Genomic DNA, 16504 nt, shown 5'->3' on the forward strand with positions numbered 1-16504 from the left:
GGTTCGCGGGCGGGAGGGCGGGGAGAGGGGCGGAGCCGGGGCGGGGCGGGGCGGGCGTCCCGGGCTTGATTAGGTAGGAGGCGGTGGAGCGCCGGCGGCGGCCGGAAGTAGCCGAAGCGAGCGGCGGAAGTAGCCGAAGCGGCCGGAGCGGGCGGGCGGCAAGGCGAGGCCAGAGCTGCACAGGCCCTTACGCGGCCGCCTCAGCATGTCGGACTTCGACGAGTTCGAGCGGCAGCTCAACGAGAATAAGCAAGGTAAGGGCGCCGGGGGCGTGGGGCGGCGGGCGGCGTGGCTCCTGGCCTCTCCGTGTCCCGCGCCATTTTACTCCTCTCTTTCCCCCTCCTTTCAGGGCCGCGCGGCGCCCCCCCCACCGCTCCGCTGCGCGCGCCTCGCTCACGTGACTACCCGGCGTGCCGCCGCGCGCGGGAGGGGAAGGGAGGGGAGGGGGCGGCGGGCGCGGGTCCCGGACGCATGCGCGGCGCGCTCCGGCCTGCGCCCCACGTGGTCCGCGGCGGAGGCGGCGCGGACCCGCGGGCTGGCTGGGTGTTTCCTCGCGTACTCGCCATCCTCTTTTCTTTTTTCCCTTTTTAAAATACTCTGAAAAGAGGGTTTCTGTGTATCGATCCCTTGGTGCTTCCTTTCTTTCCCGCTGCCCCGGCACTTCCGCTTCCGGCCGGGCCCGCGGCCCGGGTCTCCACGCCCCCTTTGTCCCAAAATGGCGGTTGAGAGCCCCCTTCACGTGGGCGCGGGTCTGCCCCCCCCCCCGCTCCGAGGCGGCGGGCTCGGACGCGTGGGAGAGGACACGCGTGCGTCCTTGGGGCGCGGGAGTGGGGCCGTCCCGGCGCCCGCGGCGTGGAGTGTTGGCTGCTCGTTTGGTCCCCATGGTGGGGCGCGTGGACGCGGTCTTTGCCGTGTTGTGCCGCGCCGTGTGGGACGAGGGGCGTGGGGATTGCGGGGTGTCAGCACCAGGGCAGGAGGTGCACGCTGCTGCGGTCCGTGTGCGGGTACGGGCGGCCAGGAAGAGGCCCTGCTCTGGAGCGTCCGTGCGCTGGCCGCCGTGCTTCCCGAGACCCTTGTGTGGGTGTCGCGGCCCTGCGTTTGCGGCATCGAGGAGGGCCATAGTGCTAGTGATCTGGGCGCGCGCCCCGCGCTGGGCTGTTTGCTGAGCCCGTGGCTGTCTTAGGAGTGCGCCCTCGAGAGAGCGCGCGAGGCGGAGCCGATGTGTTTGCTCTGCGCGAGGAGGCAGGCTCGGGGTTCAGCACTTCCGCGGACCTCAGCTGGTCCGGGGCAGAGCCCGGGTCACGCGGGGAACACGGAGAGGCGTGCGTGCCGTGGTGTTCGGTATACGCTAAGGGCTTGATAAGCGGCGTGGTTTTTGTGAAACTGTCCTTTGTGCGCTGTCGCATTCCAAAGCGGAGAGGCCCGTCTTCGTGGAGGTGGCGCCGGCGCCGAGAGGTGCTTTGCAAGTGTCGTCGGGCCGCATCCTCACCGCGTGGGCCCACGGGACCTTTGTTTCAAGGAGGTTTGGCTGTGTTTGAGTGATTTCCTATCGTCAGGAGGCAGAAAGGCTGCAGTCCTCTCTGCATCTGGCTGGTGGGAGGCCGGGCTGCCGGCCGGGACTGCTGGAGCCCCTTCTTTCCCACTCCTGGCTTCTCTGCGGCACTGGGGGGCCAGCCCTGAGCCCCAGCCTGAGTGCGGTTGGTGGAGCTGTGTTGTGTGGGGAGGCGGGAAGCTCTGTGCACGTGTCGCTCTGCCTGCAGATCCTCCCCTCTGGGGGCCAGCCTCTAGCTTCAGCCCTTGCCTGGGGCACGTGTGTCTCCGGAGAGTGAATTTCCTCGTCTGGTGGCAGGCATCCAGCGGGCATCTCTGCTTCCTCTGCCGTTCCTCTGGCTGTGTGTCCATCTCAGACCCTCGCCTCAGGGAGAGTTCTTGGGGCTCAGAGCCTGCTCATCTTACCAGTGTGGAGCCAGAGGCCCGCAACTCCAGGCCGCAGCTGCTGCATGTCTGGTGCCATGCCCGTCGGTCTGTTCCTGCTGCACCCCAACCGTGGTTAGGACCAGTTCAGCTTTCGTTTTCCTAACTTGGTAGGGATACTAGCATCATTACTGGCAGCTTTAGGCAGAACCTTGAGGGTTTTGCGTATCCTGAGTTAAGGAGTGTGTCCAGGTGCCTAACCATACTTGATAACGTTTCAGGGTGCACTTTCCGGGCACACTGTCGTCTTGGCCCCGGTCTCTTTACGTTATTTGGGTTGAAATGTTTTTTCTGCACAGGAAGGGCTGAGGGCAAGTGGGGCTACTCAGTATAGATGGGTTTTAGGAGCATTCTTTTGTCTGCTGCTCCGGTTTTTCTCTTTCTGAGGTGCTTGTTTATCTTGAGTTCTAGTGGTTCTGGAATTGAGCTTTATTTATAGAAAGTTCACACATGAAGTCTTAGGAAACATAGATGATGAGGTAGTAACAAGGGGGCTAAAGGCCACCACCTTGTCCTTACTGCATCTCACTGCTTTTGTCCATGGACGTGTGGTAGTGGAGGAGTTGGGGGGACTTCGAACCAAAGAATAAGGAAACGCACTGGGACTCGGTGCTGGTGGGTTGGTCCGCACTTCCTTCCTGGGGTGAGAGGTCTTTGAGCGGAGGCTTCTCTGTTTTTATGGGTCTGGCTGTGCTCCATTCTGAGTTGCCACCCCAAGGCCATTGAGGGGGTTGAGGGAGCCAACTGGGGCCTGGACCCCAGTCCCTGGCTTTCGGGGAGTGTGGGCAGGATGGGGTGGTTTGGGATACCAGCCTGTGAGGGCGGGGGCTAGGGCACGCTCCTCCCCCAGCTCCTGAGGTGCCAGGTACCTCCTCTGTAGCCCAAGATCAGAAAGGGGCACGTCCCTAGAGGAGGGCAACCTGCATTCTTCACCTGGTTGGGAAGGGACCGTCAGGTGTCCTGGCTTCCTGGGGATGTCAGATCCTGCCTGGCAGCTGACCCCGGGGCCTGATGGTGGGGCTGTGGGTGCCAGCTGGTTGAGGAGGTCTTTCCTGAGGGGTCGCCAGTTTCCTTCATTCAGGAAAACATCATTGGGTCTCTTGATTCCCCAGCCTCTAGCCCTGCCCCTCTCAGGGACGACCCTGGGGTCAGGCCCCTCAGCCCTCGAGGGGGACCAGGAGCCAGCCTCCTCTGTCTTCTCTGGCTCCCCAGCTCCTCCTGAGCAGCCTCAGGTATCTTACACCCCGGGGGCGTTTCCAGGCCCTGTCCCCTCAGGTAACCAGCTCCCGTGCCCTTGGTCCCCCATGGTCCCTGGACTGGCTTGTGGACCCAGGAAGCCTGTTATCTGCCCTCCTCCACTGAGTCCCTTCCCCTTGGGGGTGGCCTCCCTGGGGCTCGGGGCTTAGCCACCAGTGAGTGGGTGGGCTGGGCCGTGTCCTCCCTCAGCTCATTCTCCTCCCCCTCCCCCTGGCCCAGAGCGGGACAAGGAGAACCGGCACCGGAAGCGTAGCCACAGCCGCTCTCGGAGCCGGGACCGCAAGCGCCGGAGCCGGAGTCGGGACCGGCGCAACCGGGACCAGCGGAGCGCCTCCCGGGACAGGCGGCGACGAAGGTACCAGGGCTTGGGGACTCCTGGCTGGGCACAGGTGGGGTGGGCTGGCCTGGGAATGGGGTGTCGGTGCGCTCAAACCTTGTGTGCCTGGGATTCTGGCTTTTCTCTGTACCTGAGGGAGGGGTCTGTTCCTTGCCTGAGTTCTAGGTTTTTTTTTCCCCTGTTCCTGGAGTTTCCTTCAGTTTCTGGTGTGTTGGCGAGGACAGTAGCTTCTTTATCTTGGAGTTGAGTGTGGAGTCAGGGCACTTGATTCTTTCTTCCTTCGTGACCCTGTCCCAGTCTCTGTCACTCAGGGCTGGTTTCTTTTTCCCACTGTCTGTCTGGTTCTGTGTGGGATCATCTGCTGGGTCCTGAGCTTTGCCTCCCGGGAAGAGTTGGTTCTTGAAGTGCGGCAGCATCTCTGACCCCTGCCTGTTCTCTGCTCTTCTAACGCTTCTTCCTCGTAGACTGCTCTCTGTGTTTTCTGTCCCTTTAGGTGAGGAAGGGTGGGGTAGGTGGAAGTTCTCCTGCCTCCTTCCACCTCAGTTTCTCCAAGTAGAAAGTGGTCCATGTGGCCTTTTTGCCCTTCCTCAGTCCCTCTTTACTGGGGTGGGGGAGTTTGGGGGGCATGGCAGGGCCAAGGGGGCCTGCTGGCCCCAGCCCTGGGGCTCTGAGCCCTTGGGGAGGTGTGGCGTGTGGGGAAGACGAGGGTCCCCAGTCACCCTTCCCCATACCTTTCCCTCCCACCCCCCAGCAAACCTTTGACCAGAGGCGCTAAAGAGGAGCACGGTGGATTGATGTGAGCTTCTCTTCCTGCCCCTTCCACCCCGATGTCCACTCCCTTTGTCCCCTCCCCTGCCCCCGTGCACCCTTCCCTGTCCTCAGCCAGCCCCAGCCCAAGTACTGGGGACGAGATTCCACTGGCCTTGAAACCAGCACCCTCCCCCAGGCCTGGGTGCGGCCCTGACCCAGATCCTCTCCCTCCTGGAGAGCGCTGCACTCCTGGTGGGGAGCTGAGGGGAGCCTGGGGTGCTCGCAGGCCCACCTTTGGTCAGACTGAGGTTGTCCTGCCCCGCTCTCCCCTCCCCCCTTCCCAGTCGCTCCCCCCGCCACGAGAAGAAGAAGAAGGTCCGTAAATACTGGGATGTCCCGCCACCTGGCTTTGAGCACATCACCCCCATGCAGTACAAGGCCATGCAAGGTACCACATCTCAGTAGGTGATGGGCTGAGTGTGCTGGGTGCCTGAGGGGCAGACTCTGATCTGGTGGTGGGGGCCAGGCGGGGGGCCAGGGTAAGTTTTGTGTCCTGGGCCTCCTGGTTTCTGCCTTTTAGACCACCACAGAGGAGATACTGGGAGACTCCCTTGGCGGAGTGGGGTTGAGCCTCCCATCGGGCTGGTCCTTGGGGAGCTGCCCTCCTGTGGCTCTCGGGGTGTACATTGGGTGGTCCCTAAACCGGGTCAGGGGTGTAGAGGATAATCCTGTTCTACCTTTCTTGAAGCTGCGGGTCAGATTCCAGCCACTGCCCTTCTCCCCACCATGACCCCTGATGGCCTGGCTGTGACCCCGACGCCTGTGCCCGTGGTCGGGAGCCAGATGACCAGACAGGCCCGGCGCCTCTACGTGGGCAACATCCCCTTTGGCATCACTGAGGTACTGCCCGTCCCCTGCCTTTTCCCTGCCCCTACCCTCTCCCCCATCCTCCCCCCCATTCCTCCCTTTCCCTCCCTTCCCTCCCTCAACCTGCACGGGTCAGACTCTGCTCCTGCAAGGCCCCCCGGCCCCCTCCCAGACGGACCGATGGAGTTGAGCCAGCCAGGGGCCGGGCTGGGGGTGGCCCTCTCCCTCCCTCCCTCTTCCCCTCTCCCGTCTCCCCTTTCCCAATCTCCTCCAACAACCCAGGGATCAAGCACACACATAACGAACCTACGAAAATCCATGAATCCGTATCGAGAGAGACAGAGAGGGAGACTCGCACGCGCGCGCAGGCTGACACACAGACACACACACACACAGACGCACGCTCCCCTCAGATTTCTCTGACACACTTCTGGTTTTCTGCCGCCTGTTCCCCGTCCTTTCCCTACGTCCCTCCCGTGGTCGCTGCTCTTTTGTTTTTGATGGCCCTGACCTCCCCAACCTTCCCCACCTCTCCTCTCCCCTCCCCTCTCCCCAACCCCTTCCCGTGGCACCCCGAGAATCCCGAGATCAAAGAGTTGTTTCCATTTCTCTTTAAAGTGAAATATTGTGGGGCTGAGATCCCTCGTAGCAACAAAAAGTTTGCTACCGTCGTCGAAGGCAAGTAAGGTCCATTCTGACTTTCTCAACCTGCACTTTGCTACGTTTGATAAAGCAGCCCCCGGACTCCAGGGCCAGATCCCGCCACATCACTCTTTTCTCCTCCCCTCCCGCCCACCCTGCCTCACCCCACCTTCCTTCCCTCCACCCTCCCTGTCCCTTTGCTCCTCTTTCTCTCTGACTTGGTGTTCTGTGTTTCTGCCTGCTCTTTCTTTGCTGCTTTCTTACCACTTTCCTTATTGCCATTGAATGCTTTTTTTCTCTCATTCAATCTACTCGTTTTCTATTTGATCCTTTTTTTTTTTTTTTTTCCTGTTGTCCCTGTTTCCATGTGTTTTTCTTGAACGACGTCTCTTCTCTGGGGCCCCCGTGGCCCTCCCCACAATTCTGGCCCCTGGCTGTCTTTCGCTACTGCCTCCTTCCTTCCCTATTTTCTCTCATTTTTCCTGCCTTTGTTCCTACTATTGATCTCTTTGCCCCCATCCCTATTCCACTGTTCCCTCCCTTCTTCCACCCTTCCCTGGCCCCTCCCTTCCCCTCACCCCCAAACCCCTCTGTGTCTCCCTCTCTCACCCTCCCCTCCTCTCTCCACCTCCCTCCCCCCGCCCCCCCCTGTCTCCTATTCCCTCTGCAGGAGGCCATGATGGACTTCTTCAATGCCCAGATGCGCCTTGGGGGGCTGACCCAGGCCCCTGGCAACCCCGTCTTGGCTGTGCAGATTAACCAAGACAAGAACTTTGCCTTCTTGGAGGTGAGCCGGGTGCATGGTGGGGTCAGGAAAGTGTGTGTTCCTCCCGGCAGCACCACCTCTCCAGCAGCCCGTCTCCTCGGGCCGTTGTCCACTGGGCTCCCTGACCCTCACCACCTGCTATTCTTTCAGTTCCGCTCAGTGGATGAGACCACCCAGGCTATGGCGTTTGACGGCATCATCTTCCAGGGCCAGTCGCTGAAGATCCGCAGGCCTCACGACTACCAGCCCCTGCCTGGCATGTCAGAGAATCCCTCTGTCTATGTGCCTGGTGAGTTGGGGCTTTGTCCCTCCCTTCTGTCTCTGGCCCAGCTGGAGATAACTTGGGAAATGGTGTGAGTGCTTCTCACCCATTTCCCCAAACCTCTGGAGCTGGGCGTTCTCGCTTGGGGTTGCACAGTGGCTGTGGGACGTGTTGAGGGAGGTGAAGGGTTTGTAGCCTGACTGTCATTCTCGTTCTGGGACTTTGGCAGTCAGCGTGAGTACAAGCTGTCAGGCTCCCAGTGTGGGGACGGCAGGTGGATAGTTGTTTATTTTTCTGGTCTTGGGGTTTCTCTTAACTTGAGCTTTGGGCCGTTTCTCATAGCCGTGTCGAGTAGTATTCTGGGTCAGCGGAGAGGATAGCAGACCTGGGCTCGGATAGTTTTTCTTGCAAAGGGTCAGACAGTAGATACCTTTGGTTTTGTGGGTTGTGCCATCTGGGTCCCAGTTGTCTTGTGATGTGGCAGCCCACACGCAGCCTTCTGATCCCTGAGTGAATGGGGACGGCCTTGTCCTTTACGGGTACTGGCTTTCCCGATTCCTGTATCATCACATGTCGTATAGTAGCCCTTAGAAAACCTTGCAGGCTGTGCAAAAATGGCCTGCCCACCTGGCTAAACCTGCAGGCTAGTCACCGTCCCTTGTGGTGAGGTGGGTGTGGCCGTGCTGGGGTGCAGGGACCAAAGTGGGCTTGGAGGAGCCTGTGCTGTAGTGGAGCTGGGGGGGTCCTGGGGTTCAGGCCCTTGGAATTCTTCCGGGAGAGGTGGGTGAGCACCAGTGCTCTGGGCTTGGTGGGGAGGAAGTAGTGGTACATGGGATTCAGCGGGCTGAGGCTTCGGCCTGAAGGACACCTTTTAGAAACCAAGCCCACTTCTGGCAAAGCAGGGTATGTGGAGGCACAGAGAGGTTGGCACATCAGGATTGGGTGCTGGTTCGCTGGCTCATTGCTGGTGTCTTCTGCCGTAATCACTTGGTAGGTTCTGTGGAATTCCGGGGTTCCACGTGACTGCAGTGTCCTATGCACTGACCTGCTTTAAGCACACGGCGCGGTGACATTCTGTGTGGGTTGGCATCTGTGGGACCTTGTCCCAGATGAAGCCATGGAACCTTCTTTTGTGCAGAGTAAACTTTTTAGAGATTTTCTTTTAGCGTGGGGGGGGGGCAGAAAACCTGGAGCAGACCGTGCTCTGAGTGCAGAGCCTGTTGTCGGCTCAGTCCCACGACGGCTAGCTCGTGACCTGAGCTGAAAGCAAGAGTCAAGCAGCCAGCTGACGAGGCTCCCCAGGCGCCCCTTTGCTCAGGGAATTTAGTGCGTTCCAGTCACGGTGGATCGTGTAAGGAGCCTGTCCGCTCGCTGAACTTACTGTCAGGTGCTTTCCCGAGTGGGCTCTGTGCCTCACTTTATTTTTGTGACAGCCTGTAGTACAAGGTCAGTGAGCGACAGCTGGGGGGCCAGATGCAGCTTACTGCCTTCTTTTTCTGAATAGGCTCCACGTCCAGCCTGGGGCTCAAACTCCCGAACCCGAGCATGAGGCACATGGTCCAGTGACTGAACCAGGCACCCCCTGCCTTGTTCTGAAGTAAAGATTAGTTAGTAGAGCCCAGCCCGTTGCCTGTCTCTGGCCTGTTTCAGGGGCAGTGGTGGCCAGTTTGAGGGACAGAGACCCTGTGGGCCAAAACAAAAAGTTCACCGCTCAGCACTTCAGTGATCAGCGTGTTGGCCACCGTGTGGACACCGGGTTCCCATTTTACTCGGGAGGAAAGCATGGCAAGGCCACCATTAGACCCGGGGACAGCCGCTTGGGATGGTCTTCACAGAGTCATGGGCCCCTTTCTAGAGGGGCTGTTGGTGTGATGAAGCTACTGAAAGATTGCTTACTGTTCTTGCTTTGGGATTTGTCCGCCCAGAGAGCCCGAGGGTCTACAGTCCCAGTTCCCAGGCGGGCATGCTCAGTTCTGGGAGCGTGGCCGGAAATGGCAGTAGGTGGGATCTGGTCTCTAGGTTAATAAGCGTTTTCTGGTTGGTGTTTCTGTATAGTAAAGTTTGTGTTCTGATCTCTAATTTTCACTTATAAAAACAGTTTTGTTATATAAAGAGCTTAATGGGGAAAAACCATGTGATGAAATTCAGCTGACATTCTTGGTTGGGAGAGGAACAAATAGGAACCCAGAAGGCGACTTCTTGACCTTGATGGAAGCATGTCGAACTAAGACTAAGCTCGTATCCACTGGAGTCGTGAAACCTTAAACATTCGTTCCCACCGAAGACAGGCCTAGTTATTCGGGAGTGACAGTGGGATCCTGGTCCTCCTCTTAAGACCAGAGGGAAACCTCGATGGGGAGAACAGGGAGTGCGGGAGGTGCTTTGGAGGCAGGAAAGCCGAATAGCCATTCAGGGTGTGAATTCAGCTCAGCCCTGACCACCCGCCCCTGCCAAGCCAGGCTCCCTGCTCAGTGCAGGGCCAAGTCCCACTCTCTCAGCGGAGGTCTTGGCCAGGTCCAGTGGTGTGTGCACGGTAGGAGGAAGTGACATTCCAGGTACAAGAGATTGCTCAGCTGGTGTGCTCTGGGTGGCCCTCCAGAGAGAGGATGATAGGCGTGCGCCGGGTGGCTCTCCGGAGACCGTAGGTTTGAGGTCAGGGAGGAGCCCGCCCGTTGTGTTGGGAGAGGAGGTTGCCCAGGGGCTTGATGTTTGGGCACCGGGGCTGGTTTGTATCCCCCTTTTCTGTTTGTATGACCTTGTGTGGTGGTGTCCTGGCTTCAAAACCGTCTCGCCCTCAGGGTCACTGTGGTCCTCCCTTCTCTCTGGTGCCGGCCTGGCCTCAGGCCCCCGTTTCGGGTGCGCACTCCCCGTGGGTGGTTTGCGTTCTCTGTCGCAGGCAGGACTGTTCTTGTTGCATGGACGAGAACGGTGAGGCCCAGGGGAGCCTCACTTGGGGCTGCTCCCCAGGTTGGAACCCAGGGAGCCCAACCCTGGCGCCCTCAGCACCATATCCTTCCCTGGGGTGCACGACCAGGGGGTATGAGCCTGCCGAGGTGCATGTGGCGCTGCTCCTCCTCTTCTGGCACCACCGCACATGCGCCCCAGCCTCGTCTGCTGGTGCTCAGAGTGATGGTGCCTCAGCGCGGCAAGAACTGCCTGTGGAGTCATAGGTCACAGGGGCTCTAGGGATGGCTTTTCCTGCGTGTGTGGATCCCTGGTAGAGCTTCCTTTCTCTGCCTTAGTTTGTGCTGTCTTACCATGGGTGAGGCCCTGGGGGGCACTGAGGCAGTGGATCCAGGGAGTCTGCCTGTAGTGTCTGGCCTGGGGCCTCTGCTCGTCCTGCCTTGGACACATGGGGCCTCAGTGGTCTGCATCCCCACGGCCCCACCCTGACATGGCTCGGCTCTGGTTGTTCAAGTGGCTGGGGTAGTGGTAGGAGAGGAGGGGGCACCCTTCTTCGAGTCCAGTGACTCAGTGTCTGGTGCTTTCTCCCATCCTCTATCTCACCTGTTCCTCCCTACGACAGGAGGAGATGGGGAGGGCTGGCGGTGTGGACTGCTGAGGTGGGCGAGGCCATGCTGCCGTTGGAAAGTCTGGGGCTGGTTGGGCTGGGTGGCTGAGGTTTTTCTCTAACACAGAGCCCAGACAGCCAGCTGGGGCTTGGGTCGCTCACAGCTCATAGGAAGCCTCCAGGAATTGAAGCTGGTGGGACCAAAGGGTTGAGCCACCTGGGAGGCACTTGTGTCTGAATCCAAAGTTGAGTGGAGATGGCATGATGGGGGTGGACACATAGTGGTCATTAAAAGTGCTTCGTGGACACGAGCCCCCTGTGATATCCTCACTGGTCTCTCTAGTCACGGGTCTGTGTGAATCAGGCATGTCTCTGCCCTCCCAGACCTGAAGCCTCAGGCCTTTCTGATTTCACACACAAGAGGACAGAGAAGGTCTTGCTTGTAGTTGCAAAAGGTACAGGACCATAGAGGAAAGGGCCACGAGTCCCACTGGGAGGGCTGATGTAAACATCAGGTGGGAGGAAAGGGCTTGGAGTTGGGGTCTGGCTGATTGGGGAGGGGCGGGAAGTTGTCATCCTGACGCCTCAAAGGGAGGAGGGTGCAAGCCCACACGAGCTGCTATAGTTGGCAGGTTTGGGTGTGAGTTTGTGTCTTTGTGGCTGCTGAGCGGGGACTTTTGCTGCTGTGCACGCTGGTCTGTCACAGTGTGTCCTGCGGAAAGTTGCTAGTGTGAGTCTTGATCTGGGGGGTTTGCGAGACAATATTTGCTGGGCCTCTGTGGCTGGGGCAGGTGAGTGGATGGTGGAATGCTGGCCTGTTGCTGTCACGGCAGGCATAACGGGCCTATCCCTGTGCGCTCGCCCCGGGGCTCTTGGGGAGAGACCTCGTGCTGGAAACCAAAGCCTGTCTACTCCCCTTTTTCCCCAGGAGTTGTGTCCACGGTGGTCCCCGACTCTGCCCACAAGCTGTTCATCGGGGGCTTACCCAATTACCTGAACGATGACCAGGTAGACCCCTTGCCTCCTCCTGGCTTCTCCCCTCCCAGTCTTTGCCCAAACCAGCCCTCATGGAGTTGCGGCCCCGCCGCAGGTGAAAGAGCTGCTGACCTCATTCGGGCCTCTCAAGGCCTTCAACCTGGTTAAGGACAGTGCTACGGGGCTCTCCAAGGGCTACGCCTTCTGTGAGTACGTGGACATCAACGTTACAGATCAGGTGAGCCCCGGGTCCCTGGCCCTGCTGCCTCCACCCTTGCCTCACCCTGCTCTGCGTCCGCACTGAGGGCTTTCCTCGGGGTGGGAGGGAGGAGGCCAGCCTGCAGCAGGGCCCTGCCGGGGGACTCGGCCCCTTTCCCTCGGTTCTAGCTCTTTCCAGGCTCTCCCCACCAATGCCCAGCTCTGGGCTATTGGGGCTTGGAGGGAGGTGTCAGGCGCCTGGCCCCTGACCCGCACCTCTTCACTGCGCCCCCTCGCCCCATCCTCCGTACACAGGCCATCGCGGGGCTGAATGGGATGCAGCTGGGGGATAAGAAACTGCTCGTCCAGAGGGCAAGTGTGGGAGCCAAGAATGCCACGCTGGTGAGCCCCCCGGCACGTCATCTTCCATTGGCTAGAGGGACACCTGGGGGTGGGGAGGACTGGGAGGGGCTGGGAGCAGGACCCTGTAAGTTGTGGCTCTGGCTTCTTGGGCCGCACTGACAGTGGACACATGGGCCTTCAGGGGCAGGGTGTGGGGTTTTCTCTGGGTAGGCCTCTGGGGGTGCTGTGTGGCCCTGGCCATGACAGTCCTCTCCCGCCCCCCCCCCCCCCACCTGTTTCCCCACAGAGCACTATCAACCAGACCCCTGTGACCCTGCAAGTGCCGGGCCTCATGAGCTCCCAAGTGCAGATGGGCGGCCACCCAACTGAGGTGCTGTGCCTCATGAACATGGTGCTGCCCGAGGAGCTGCTGGACGACGAGGAGTATGAGGAGATTGTGGAGGATGTGCGGGACGAGTGCAGCAAGTACGGGCTCGTCAAGTCCATTGAGATCCCCCGGCCTGTGGATGGCGTCGAAGTGCCCGGCTGCGGAAAGGTGTGCATGGGTGCCTGCGCCCCGCCCCCTGCCCCTTGTCCACAAGTGTACGATACTGCTGCACCCCAGATGGGTGTGGGGCCCCCCAGAGCGTGGCCCTGCAACTGCTGGACTTGGTCGTGCCCCTTATGCAGGTGGTTTGGTTTTGTCTGTGCAATGGGGAGAAAAGTGCTAAAAATAGTCACGATAGCAGCAGACCCACTTATATCTCCTGTTGGCCAGGTGCTCACTAAGCTTATCTTTGTGGCCCCTCTGGACCCTTACAGCATTCAGGCCACAGGGTCAGAGCTGGAATTCTTGCAGTCTGGTTTCCCAGGCCACTGAGTCATGTCGCTTCTGGCACTGTGCCAGGTTGTAAGCACTTCGAACCCTTCTGGGGCAGAGGGTGGGGGTGGGACTTAGGTCATCTAACCACACAGCTAGTGATTCAGGCCTTTAAGCAGGGAAGTCCTGGGGCCTGCCTTGTCAGAGACAACATGTATGCTACCTCAGGTAGCAGCTGGGAAGGGAGAATTACTCTGATGCTCTTAGACAGGAAGGTAAGGTCAGGAGGTGGCGTTAGTAGGCCCAAATGACACCAGATCATCCCAGCAGGCAGGTAGGGTCTTGAGCAGGGAGTCCAGTGAATGTAGATGCCCTGGGGTAGGAGCCCAGTGTATGTAGGGACAGCGGCAAGGCACGTGTAGTCTAAGCAGAGAGTGGTGGGAGGGGAGGTCTGAGGTTGGGAGCTGGGGCCCAGTACAGCAGGTCTTGTCAGCCTCTCTGGGTCCTAGAAAAATGTTGGGTGTTCCTGGAGTGAGAAGGAAGCCTTTGGGAGGTGTGGAGTGTGGTGGTTGCCTGACATGAAGAGAGGTCCCGTAACCAGGTAAATGCGGTCAGGGATGCTAGGCAGCTGCTTACGCTCCAGCCCCCAGCGGTGGGTTCTGCAGGCGGGAACGCGGAGAGGGCAGAGGTGCTGGAGGTGTGCTCTCTCGAGCTTCACGAGCTGACAGCTCGTGGTCAGCCAGTTGGAAGATGGTGACCCTGAGAGAAAGTCGCAGCCAGGGGGTGGAGTGAAGTCTGTGGATTTGAGGCCCGGTACCTGTAAACACCCCGATCCTGGTGGTTGACTGGGTTGTGCTGGAGCCAGAGGAATAGGAGTCGAGTAAGCTGCTCTGACTCCCGGCTTCGGTGACTGGGTGGAAATGGCAGGTGAGAAGCAAGGGAGATGAGCAGGTTTGGGGGTGGGGGTCAGTGTTGGGGAACAGTGTTCGCGGGCAGTCTGAGGTCCTGAGACACCTCGGCAGAGATGTATGAAGCAGTGAGCTGGACAGAACTGTGTTGCGGGCCTGAGGTCTGATAGAAACGGAGGCGTCTTCAACACACTGTTCCTGTTCTGGTGTCAGCTGCATGAGCTTGCCCAGGGAGCAGTGGAGTGTCAGGGGCCAAGGGGACAGGATTGGGAGCAGTGTTGGGGGGATGATGGGCAGCATTCCCCCCACTTCTCCTGCCCAGTCCTCATTGGTATGGTGTGGTGGAAGCCCCCATTACTGGCATGTTAGTTACACTCTGTGCCGTCATGGGTGTTGGGATGGAGCCTGGCTCCTGAGGGACTGAGTCAGTATTTGTGGGAAGGATGAACGGGTAGACCTGCCTGGTGTCTGGGATTATCTTTTGTTTTTAGACTTTGTCATTCTTTTCAATGTACATGAAAGTACAAGTAATGTAGTGACCTAGTACTGTGGGTCACTTCCGTTCTGTTACAGTATTTATATATCCTAGTGCCTCATCACCCAGCTTCAATTTAACCGTAGCTTGTCATTCTTTATTTCTGTATTTAGCTTCCCAACTTTTTTTCCTGAAATAGTTTAAAGCATATTTCCTATATTTTACCTGTAGTAGTCAAGTATATTTCTCTAATGTCTGAGCTACAGATAACTTGGTGCCTGGTAAGTCTTGCTTTGAGGCCTGTGACATGTACGTTTGGATGTGTAGCCCCATTCCTGGCCTCCTCCCGGTAGATGGTGGCTCCTCCTGCATGGCAGCACTAATACCCCCTCCTGTGGACAGCCGAAAACATCTCCAGATGTTGCAGAATATTGCTTGGGGACACATTTGTGCTGGTTGAGAACTACTGCTTTAAACTTTCAACAGTTAACTTCTAAATAATCATAATGAAACTACAGTATCATTATTACAGTAACAAAATTATTCTTAGGATTTACTTAAATTTGTGTTCAGATTTCCCTGTCTGATGTGTCTTTATAAAAACTTGGTTTAAGCATCCAAACAAGGGTCCATGCAATTTTATTCAGAATGTTCTTAAAACTTAACAGTTGCACATAATGCTCTGTTTTTTGGCAAGGCATTTTGTTGAAGCATCGGGGCATTTGTCTTGTGTTGTGAATTAGGTCGGTATTATCTTCCCCCTAGCTCACTCCCTTGTAAACTGGTGGTTAAAACAAATGAGAAACTTCACAAGGTCATTTTTTTTTTTTTAAGATTTTATTTATTTGAGAGAGAGAGAGCATGAGAGGGGAGAAATTCAGAGGGAGAAGTGGACTCCCCATGGAGCTGGTAGCCTGATGAGGGACTCGATCCTGGGATTCCAGGATCATGACCTGAGCCAAAGGGAGTGGCCCAACCAATGGAGCCACCCAGGAGCATCACCCCTCTGCCCCCCGGGGTTTTTTTTTTTTTTTTTTAAACTTCTTTATCTGTCTTCTGGGGAGAACACGGCCCTTCGGGAAAGCCCAGCAAGGTGTGTGGCACAGGGGAGACACTGAACACAGGTGCCCCTCTTTCCTTGGGGAGCTTGCTGCTGTTCCATGTGGCTCTTGTTCCAGTCACTTTCCCATGCCTCCACATGGCTCTGCTCTGTACACTCTTGTTCTTTGACCCTGGGTTCTGGGGGACATTTGGGTCAATTCTCCCAGACCTGCAGCAAGGCCCTTTCCCTCCCTCCCTCCCCTGCAGATTTCTGGGGAGATGGTGGCTGGTTGCTGTGGCTGAGCTGGTTTATCCTTGGGGGCTGAGACCACCTTGCCTTCACAACCTGTCTTTTATTCTCGCAGATCTTCGTGGAGTTCACCTCTGTGTTTGACTGCCAGAAAGCCATGCAGGGCCTGACGGGGCGCAAGTTCGCCAACAGAGTGGTTGTCACAAAATACTGTGACCCCGACTCTTACCACCGCCGGGACTTCTGGTAGAGGTGGAGGGGGAGGGTGGGGGCAGGGCTGGTTGGGGGCTTCTCCCCCTCCCGCCCCCCCTCTTTTCCCCCTCTGAAGAAGATGGGCAGAGGAGTGACAGCCGAATGACAGCCGGCAGCAACTGGAATGGCAGCAATTGGGGGTGGGGTGGGGTGGGGGTAGGGGTGGGGAGGGCAATGGGGGAAGTGTGCGCACAGGCCCATACAGACACATGCACCCACAGACAGAGGGAAGGGGTCGGGGTGGGGAGGGGGTGCACAGCAGGGCGGGGTAGGACCCCCACAGCCCCTCCCCAGAACAGCCTCTCTTCTCCCTTCTCCCCAATTCCTCCTTTTCCCCACTGTAGAAACATAGTGTGTTTATATTTTATGGCCAAACTATTTTGAATTCTGTTGTCCGCCCGGTGCCCTGCCTTCTCCCTTTCCAGGACCACAGCTCCCGTCCTCCTGGCCTCTGGTCCCCAAGCCCTCCCTGGTTTCTTACGTAGTTGACTCTCCTCTTTAGTCTCCCTGACCTGCGCCCCAGCCCCGTGGCCCCGTCCCTCTTCTCTCTGTGGCAGTTTCATATTTGCTAAGACGAATTTGCTCATTAAACATTTTGTTGTATTTTACTTTACGGAGCTGCTCTGTGTCCGGTGTGTGTAACCCCCACCGCCCCCCCCCCCCACTCCCGTTCCGCGGGGCCCCACCGCTCTGACCTCTGGCCCGGGCGTCCTTTGCGCGCCCCACGGGGCACACCCCGCCAGCGTGGCCGCCAGCTCGGCTCGCGCGCGCCGGGGCGGGGGGGGGGAGGGGGCGTGGCTGCGCGGAGGCCGCGGCGCCGTGGAGGGGGCGGCTGCCGGCCGCTTCCTCCTGCCCCACGAGAGGGGGAGTTCTCTCG

At 58.6% G+C, this 16504-nt stretch overlaps 1 protein-coding gene across 4 annotated transcripts; it reads left to right on the forward strand.

Moving 5' to 3' along the window:
- The first annotated feature begins 91 nt into the window (after positions 1-91).
- On the forward strand, positions 92-16240 carry U2AF2 (U2 small nuclear RNA auxiliary factor 2). Of its 4 annotated transcripts, none has more exons than XM_032325453.1 (12): positions 92-254; positions 3451-3586; positions 4320-4364; positions 4663-4766; positions 5067-5218; positions 6498-6614; positions 6744-6882; positions 11295-11374; positions 11457-11579; positions 11855-11953; positions 12189-12437; positions 15491-16240. In XM_032325453.1, the coding sequence occupies exons 1-12, from the start codon at positions 206-208 to the stop codon at positions 15623-15625; spliced, it is 1428 nt and encodes a 475-aa protein (XP_032181344.1). In that variant the 5' UTR covers positions 92-205; the 3' UTR covers positions 15626-16240. The 4 variants fall into 4 exon arrangements, with proteins under 4 accessions (XP_032181344.1, XP_032181345.1, XP_032181346.1 ...); XM_032325454.1 differs by having other exon boundaries at positions 11855-11941; XM_032325455.1 differs by lacking the exon at positions 4320-4364.
- Positions 16241-16504: the final 264 nt, after the last annotated feature.

This window comes from Mustela erminea, chromosome 19 (assembly GCF_009829155.1).
Source record: "Mustela erminea isolate mMusErm1 chromosome 19, mMusErm1.Pri, whole genome shotgun sequence".
NCBI classification, from domain to species: Eukaryota; Metazoa; Chordata; class Mammalia; order Carnivora; family Mustelidae; genus Mustela; species Mustela erminea.

Bases quoted from the DNA above. Each gene is read 5' to 3' on its own strand.
- U2AF2 (XM_032325453.1), top strand. From the start codon at position 206: ATGTCGGACTTCGACGAGTTCGAGCGGCAGCTCAACGAGAATAAGCAA. The intron at 3,587-4,319 runs GTACCAGGGCTT...CCCACCCCCCAG, and splicing joins CGGGACAGGCGGCGACGAAG to CAAACCTTTGACCAGAGGCG. The intron at 11,954-12,188 runs GCACGTCATCTT...GTTTCCCCACAG, and splicing joins CCACGCTGGTGAGCCCCCCG to AGCACTATCAACCAGACCCC.